At 38.1% G+C, this 8,643-nt stretch overlaps 1 protein-coding gene across 1 annotated transcript; it reads left to right on the top strand.

Moving 5' to 3' along the window:
- The first annotated feature begins 945 nt into the window (after positions 1-945).
- Positions 946-8,282, top strand: LOC135409525 (matrix metalloproteinase-27-like). The gene is made up of 10 exons (XM_064645161.1): positions 946-1,196; positions 1,554-1,792; positions 2,402-2,550; positions 2,647-2,775; positions 4,575-4,736; positions 4,907-5,030; positions 5,882-6,012; positions 6,236-6,395; positions 7,606-7,709; positions 7,904-8,282. Exons 1-10 carry the CDS (start codon positions 1,038-1,040, stop codon positions 8,002-8,004), a joined length of 1,458 nt encoding a protein of 485 aa, XP_064501231.1. The 5' UTR covers positions 946-1,037; the 3' UTR covers positions 8,005-8,282.
- The last annotated feature ends 361 nt before the right edge of the window (positions 8,283-8,643 follow it).

Raw genomic sequence — 8,643 nt, 5'->3', positions numbered from 1 at the left:
TGGCTGCAAGTGACAGCAAAAAAGCCAAAAACAGGGAAGCAAGGATTTTCTGAAAAAGCCACCGTCCGACATGAAGGCATTTCTTACAACTGTTTTGTAAAAGTTGGGTACGCGCTGTCAGAGCTCCTCTGAGGTGCCAAACACCTTCAGCTCCCTTTGCTGCCAGCGGATGAGGAAGATGCTTGGCTGGCACAGGGTGAAATCCCATAATCTGTCACAGCTTGTGTGACTTTTGAAACTTCCCTTATTCTGAATTACTTAAGACAGGAAATAATCATATCCCCTGCGGCTAATGTGGTTAAACTGAAAAAAAACTTTTGTGATGAAATGGCAAATAGATAAAAGATAGATAGATACATACATACATACATACATACATATGTGCAGACAGAGATATAAGATTATTCACATTTTTTAGGCTGGATTTATAAGGTAAAATCTTTTTCATTTACGTATATCTTGGATTCCACTGTATAATTTAAAGGAAACACCCCTTTTCAAAGGGTTGCAGGGAAGAGGTGGGGAGTTATTTTGCATTTTCATCCATTTTCCAAAACACTTTATGAATCAATTTGAAAAGAAAATTTTCTGCTTACAGTAATTTCTGCCAAAGTTTTAATTATTTTTTTTAATGGGCTTCATATCTCCTGCACAACTTTCATTTTCTAGGCTGCTAATGGTTAAGAGTCCTTCTACATTTTGTGGCCCCATTTCACACAGCTGGGTCAGGACAGGCTTTGCATTTTTTCACCGTTTTATCTGGCATGAAATTGCTCAGGTTTTCTAAGTCAGTGTAAAATAACTAAAACTGAGTGCTGGTTTTCAAATTGTAGCCAAGCTGCTTGGGCGTGTTCAAGTACTAACTGACTTCAGATGACTGAGAAATTGGATGGGTTTAATTAAGTTTTATTATGTCAGTCAGCACAGAGTTATAGCATGTGTGGAGGTAAAGAGAGCATGATAAAGTCTGAGTCAGCATACAGCTAACTCTACAAAGCACCCCATAACTGTACGAACTGAGTGGGATGTGAGAAAGTATGCACACCGAGAGGAAAGCAGACTGCTCTCCTACCAGGACAGGAAAGAGAGTAAGAATGAAGGATCTTTCATTTTGGCTTTTAACATGTGCAGCTGTTTCTAATGCTCTTCCCAGCCACCCAGAGAAAGACAACAAAGAAGACGCAAAGCTTGTACAGGTAACTGCATTGTCCGTATCTGAGATCTATTGAGCCCTCTATTTTTAGATATAACCTGTGTGTTCCAGCTGCACAGAAAGCTTGCTGTCTTTCTGAGACAATGTTATTGCATAGAAAGCTGTTGTCCAAACTTTACTAAAATAGGGTAAATTTTTACAAACTGGAAATGTCAAGTAAGAGTCAGGGACAATCTCATCTGTTTCTTTTTAGCTGCAAACTGCAGGAAAATACCTGTGATGCTGCAAAATCACAGGTAGAAGATTTTACCATCAAAGTATGCAAACATATCAGTCCAAAGGTATTTGTTTATGAAACAGATCAAAATGTGAAATGTGTTTGGTTTTTTCTTTTCACTAGGACTATTTAAGTAAATTCTATGCTGTTGAGCCAGATCCAAATCTACTTGGATGGAAAATAAATGTTAAATCCACAGCTGAGAAACTTCAGAAAATGCAACAATTTTTTGGTTTGAAAGTGACTGGAAAACCAGATAACGAGACATTGGAAATGATGAAGAAACCCAGGTGTGGAGTTCCCGATGTGGGTCTCTACGGTGTTACTCTGCCAGGATGGAAAAAAACCGAACTGACGTACAGGTGGTATTTCAGTAATTACTGTCTAAGTTTAAATTTTAGGTTTGTGGATGTCCACTTTTGTTATATTTAAGTACAACTTTTATAGCAATTGTTTCCAGTAGGGAATACAAATGTTTATCTTTCCCCAGCTTTTAACTGTTCATACTCCTGAGAGGAATTTCTGAGAGTCAAACCGGGTGTTCCACATTTTCTGCGTCAACCATAGTGGTTTGCCTGCCCTGTATCACTCCTGACAAATATTTTGTGAGCCAAACGGAAACATCAACTGCACCCTGTACAAGCTCCATTATCTTCAAAATAAGACGAACAGTTTATTTGTCACAGAATCCTGAGGAGATAACTTTCCTCATGCTCAAGTGACAACCTCCTGGCTAAGAGCCATTTTGAGAAAAAACTGATACTGTGTATTTATTATTATTTCATTATTGAAAAAGACATTGAACAGTTATCAAACGTACCTCAAACTCGCTCAGTTCAAGATGAATCTTGGGAGCTATTGGTTTACAGGTTAAATTTCTTCTTACACATTTCTGTTCATCATCTTAAAAATATTAGGGGAATTTTTTCTGCAGATATTGGGTATTAATACTTAAACTCTCATAACCATAGAATTGTGAACCACACACCAGATATGAGCAAAGAGGATGTGGATAAAGCAATCCAGAAGGCATTTAAAGTGTGGAGTGCTGTCACCCCGCTGATTTTCACTCGTATTCATAAGGGAATAGCAGATATAATGATTGCTTTTGGGACCAAAGGTAATATGCTGACTGCATACGATGGTAAGATTAATTTACAGATTTTCCAGTTTTCATAACATAAACTCAATCTTGTTTCAACTTCATGTTATTTAGCTCATGGACATTGCCCTCGCTATTTTGATGGTCCACTAGGAGTCCTTGCCCATGCCTTTCCACCTGGCAATGGTTTAGGTGGTGATGTACACTTCGATGAGGATGAAGACTGGACCACAGGTTCAGCTGGTAGGTCAAAAAAAAAGGTTTCTGAAGTGTTGTGCGGATGAATAATTTCCTTTCTGATTTTATTTAAGTGAAAGAATAGACTGAGATGAAACATAGCATCAACCATAAGAGCAATTTGAGAATATTACAGGCCGTCCTCCAACCTGGATACTTATAATGACACAGACATAAACTCAGCCTGATCTACTCTAGTTCTACTCTAGTTCTTATTTAATACTGGTAAAAATACCAATGGGACAACACTTCTCAGGTAGGAGTGCTACAAACATGACCACTCTTACCTGGGGGCTGGTAGGGCCTACTAGAGTTTCACAAATTAAGCTTTCTGACGTTTTCCCCTTTTGGTGAAAACCAAGCCTGGCAGAACCATAGACTGCAGAGGAAGCCTTGCAGCAGCCCTCAGAGGAGATCCCTACCACCTAAAAATCAATACAGCCACCAACGATAATGAAGAGTCTTCATTAATAATTCCAAGATAGGTTCAAGTGTAGGCAGCAGAGAGGGGAACACTGAGTGCTCAACTATCTGACTGGGATTCATCTGCTCTGGGCTGGCCATACAGCACATACAGCCTCTGATACGTCTGTCAGTACACAGCTACATTATCCTTTTCTCATCCAGTTTTTGGGACGGAAAACTGCAGAGGGTAACTGCAGCAGGGGAATGAAGGTCACGCCACAGGAAGAGCAAGGAGCTAATGAGCAGGAAGGTCCTGTAAGAGCACTGTAAGAGGAGGAGAGTGTGGGTTAATTGTGACGGGAAAAAACCAAAAGGCATGAGGAGTGGACATGTCATGTGATAAAATAATGTTTTCCCCACGTTGGGACTAAATGGATCAACCCCAGTTTTGCTGCTGTTCCTCAGCAGCACGGCCCCAGTGGCCAGACATTGCAGAACTCGGAGAGTGCAGACAACTCATGAGAGGGGGAGTCTGACTGGAAATATGTGTGGAAAAAATGAGGCTTTGTTTTGTTTGCTTTTTGAGAAACAAATATCTTGGCTTCAGCAAGCCTTTCTTGGGCAATCGATGACCAGTCCTGTGCTCTGCCACAGACTTGTGATCTTCACTAAGTCTGTCGACATTTTCTGTCTCTTGGTCTGCAGAGTAGATGATCATTCTTCCCTAATTCAGAAAGGCGTGTTACTTGGAGGGATGCATGTTGAAGGAAATTCCATTTTTATCTATTTACTGTGTTGACATATTTCATGGAGAATAAGCATGTATAAGGCTAATATTTTAAAAATAGATTTTGTTTGACAAGGCTATAAAGAAATCATATTCTTTAAAGTCCTAATGGTAGAAAGCTAAATCATTCTGCTAACATTTTATTTTTCCTTGTCTGTTCATGATCTCATCTTTCTTTCTCACATTTTAGAAGGGAGGGTGACAAATTTTGATGTGTGAAACTTTGATACCTGAAATGAGCATGGAGTGTGTTGTCCTACTCTTACCCTGGAGAGCTGTTAGTTTGATCTGACTCACTATCTAATCTGTTCTACCTCAGCCAGGAAACCCTGCCAGGACATTCTTCAGAGCTGCACCCACACTCACCTCCAGACATCTACTCATGCCACACACATACTTTCAGTAGCTAACAGAAAGAAAGAGAGTCAAAAGCCACTCCCTTGTAGTGGGGAAAGACCATAACCTTATCCTATAAAAAATATGTTCATGCATACCCCAGCAAATGTCAATACATTTTATGAAAACTGTCACTGAGCAGCAGCCTTGCTGTGATTGTATCAGCCAATTGCAGAAAAAAATTAGACTAATCTCTTCTCTCTATCAATTTCTTAAGGATTCAACTTGTTCCTCGTTGCTGCTCATGAGTTTGGGCATGCCCTGGGTCTCTCCCATTCTAATGATCAGAGGGCTCTCATGTTCCCCAATTATGCCCACAGCAGACTCAGTGAATTTCCCCTCTCTCCAGATGATATAAGTGGCATTCAGTCCATTTATGGTGAGTAATATCCATGGCTTTTAAAAAAAAATAAGCAGGAGAGAAATAATCTCTTTCATAAAGTTTCATCATAAAAATAATTGAATTCTTATATATTAAAAATGCATTTATATGTGAAAACCTTAATGTTTCTACAATTTGATGTATTCTTTCTAAAATGTCTCCCTCAGGATACCCAGCAAATGCCCCAGATAAAAGGCCAGCCACTCCTAACTCACCTAAAACCTGTGGCTCCCGAATGTCTTTTGATGCTATAACTACACTTAGACGAGAAGTCATTTTTCTAAAGCACAGGTAAATACTGAAATGCCATTTGTCTCTATGGAGTTTATTTTTTCTTGATTTATACAAAAACTGAATACTTTTGTGGTTCATGTGGTTATGGGGTTTATAGTGAGACAGATTTCATTTCATGGAAATAAAACTTTAAGCAAGTATGAATTATATTAATATTTTTATATGGTCCCCTGAAAAAACATGCTTTGTTTTTTTTCCAGAAAGCATCTCAATACCAATAAGACTTTATTCCCAAATGTGTAGATGGTTACACCAAGTAGTGACTTGAATAAATGCTGAAACTATTTCATAAGAATCATAGAAAGGTTTGTCTTGGAAGGTACCTTAAAGATCATCTAGTTCTAATCAGGAACACTTCCAATAAAACCAAATTGCCTTTCCAACCTGGCCTTGAACACCTAATTAAGTGTATAATTAATTTAACTCATTTAATTAATTAAATAAGAAATCAGTATGTTTGACAATATAGTTGAACCAATCTCTCCTCCAGTCATCTTTGCAAGCCCAAAGTCATCCAGGGAATTAATCCGGTTAGTAGCTTACAGAAAGGCTTATCTGGGATCCTATAACTCTCCTACTATATGGTACAACCTAAAATTTTCAGCTGCTTATAGCTGATCCCATTAATCAATCTACCAATGAGAAGAGTAATGCCAGAAAGAAGCCGGAATAAAAAACTCCACACTTACCATTGTGGGGAGTGTTTTCCTTTCTGACACATCAACCCAGGTAGCATTCCACTAACAAGAAAGAACTTGTAAATTACAATGTTTTTCACATTCTTTTGTATATGTAGAAATGTCTGTGGTTTATTATGTACTATAAAACCTGTTTCATATTTAAATCAGGCACTTATGGCGGGTCTATCCTGATAACTCAGAAGCTGAACGTGAATTAATTTCTGCCTTCTGGCCAACTCTGCCACCTGCTATTGAAGCTGCATATGAAAACATGAAAGATCAGATCCTATTTTTCAAAGGTGAAGTATGAGATTTTCTTTAATTTTTTCTTAACTTTAATTTTTTGGGAAGAAGGGAGGAAGAAAGAGTAGACGTGGGCATAAAATTCACTTTTCAAATAAATAAGATAAAAATTTAGAACATTTCATCCAGTGTTCCTACAACCTACAAAAAGGGGTGTATTTTTCCTTTTACTGTCTGAAAATGACAGGTGAAACTAAATATTTTTATTGCTTTTAACAGGCAATAAATTCTGGGTTATCAGCGGATATCAGGTATTGCTTGGTTATCCAAAGAATATCAACACACTGGGCTTCCCTAAAGGAATCAAGAAAATTGATGCAGCTGTTTGTAATAAACATACGGGGAAGACAGACTTTTTCATAGGTGACAAGTATTGGAGGTAAGAAAGTGTCTCCAGAAAATAAAGATCTGAAAGACAACCTGCTTCAGCAGAAGGCTGACTGGGACAGCTTGTGTAGGCTTTCTCTGATTTCTGAAAAGTCCTGGATTATTTTACCCTATTTAGAAAAATAAAAGTGAGAGTTTCTTTCCCGTCTTTGACTGATTAGCACTGGATTTTCAATGTCTCTCTTCTAAACCCTATTCCCAAACTGGCATGAGTGACTCCCAATACCGAAACACTAAGTAGGTGGAAGCAAAAATCAGCTTTGGTAAGTTGATAGATTCTTTCTGTGTGCAAGAACAATGGCTGCAAAGGCCTTTTGCAGGCAACCAGGAGCATATGTGGGTCACACAGACTTTATCGTGACTAACTGTGGGGTTCCTCAGTGAGACATATGGTGTCAGCTGGATTTTGAGATTCATGTGGTTTCCTGCCCTCTGTTTTTGATTGTTTTGGAAAGATTCTTCACAATATCTTGCATTGCTACTTTACTGCCTTGGTCACAAGACAATAGCATGCAAGAAAACCACAAAACACATTTCTTACTTAATAACTCATTCTCTTAACCTCATGTCCCTGTGAAAAATATTTCTTGTATCCAAGGAGAAGTAAAACAAAAGCTAGCTTGTTTCCTTGTTTTTCTTTCCTGAGAGGGTTTCTCAAATCTGGAAGAACCTTTTAGGTTTTCCTTTCAGCCCCCTTAATTCAGTTCCATCTCACAAAAATCGTCCTGGCTCAGTTAGGAACAACTTGATTGTTTTAGAAATAAGTCCGCTTCCTTTCCTTCATCTAAATCTGTAAGGTAGTAGAGGACTATCTACAATATTTTATCATTCTTACGATAAATATGTGCAGTTACTATAGCAGAAATTAATCTGTCCAGTTTCCGTGTACTGTCTGTCACAACGCTGTCAGTAGAGGAGGTAAATCTCATCCCTGCTGTCAAAAACGTGGGTCTTCCTTCAATTTTTCTTACTTCAGGTGCTTTTTTGGAGCTATATCTGCCTTTATGGGCAAACAAATAGCAACCTCATGGAAAACACAACGGCCAGCATCCTGCAGATATTTTTGTGACCTAATAATACAACTTTCTGTCGTAACCCCAGTGAAATCAGTCAAGCTGAAGATGGTGGGCATATTTCAGCATCTGCTTAACTGTATGTCAAAACTCTGTGTAAAATTACACATCTCCCTTCATATGATTTAGGTTTGATGAAAACAGCCAGTCCATGGAGGAGGGCTATCCTAGACTGACAGTCGATGACTTTCCAGGAATTAGCCAGAGGGTTGATGCTGTTTTTCAAAAGAAAGGTAAATGGAATGAGTTTTTAAGTAAAATCACTTTACTTCTAAAGATCATAAGTTCTGAAGTTATGATGAATGTCATTTTTGCTGTATCCTGCAAAAGACAGAAATTAAGAGATGCTCTCTTTTGTGTTCCCTGATTGTCAAAATGAAGCTATTTCTTGTATCCATAACATGATGCTTTGCTTTTTCATTTCCAGGATTATTCTACTTCTTCCATGAATTGAAACAGTGGGAATTCGACCCTATTGCTAAAAAGGTTATCCGAGAAATAAAGAGTAACAGTTGGTTTAACTGTTAATATCATTAAACTTTCTTACATTCAGCAAAAGACAATAATTCTGGTGATCTCAGAACTTGTTAATATATACAATACTATACGTACAGAAGAGGCAACAGGAGTAGTTTTCATAAATGGTTTTCATGTATTTTAATGAAAGAACATGTCAGCTCAAATTGTATCTCCAAAGGCTAGAACAAAAGAGCATTTTTCACAAGTACAAAATGTACAACATAATTCATTAGTTTATACTCCAGAGGGGTTTTCAAATATTTTGTCAATAAACCGGTTTTGGTTGATGTCACTGTTTTCTGTTTCATCTATTGAAGACAGACTATATTTCTGATGTGTGAAAGACTGTAGGTTAATGTGCTAATATCCTTCCAACATACAATGTTTGTATTTTGCTTTTTTTCTCTCCAAAGAGTGATCTTTTCTCTCCATCTGCACGAGCCAGGCTTTTCATTAGTCACTTGCTTTTCTGTCCTCTCTCCTGTATCTTCTCCTGTTCTTCAGCTGTTGCAGCCTTGTTCCTTTCACATTATAACAATATTTTGCCATCAAAATCACCCTCCAGCCCCAGGGTCTAAATACAGTATCTCACCTGATAATCATCCTGATCTGCCTTTATAGCATAGCCAATTAGCATTTCATCAGTGA

This window comes from Pseudopipra pipra, chromosome 2 (genome assembly GCF_036250125.1).
Source record: "Pseudopipra pipra isolate bDixPip1 chromosome 2, bDixPip1.hap1, whole genome shotgun sequence".
NCBI classification, from domain to species: domain Eukaryota; kingdom Metazoa; phylum Chordata; class Aves; order Passeriformes; family Pipridae; genus Pseudopipra; species Pseudopipra pipra.
Note: the sequence above shows the minus strand (reverse complement) of the source record. Positions and strands in the feature narration are given on the sequence as shown.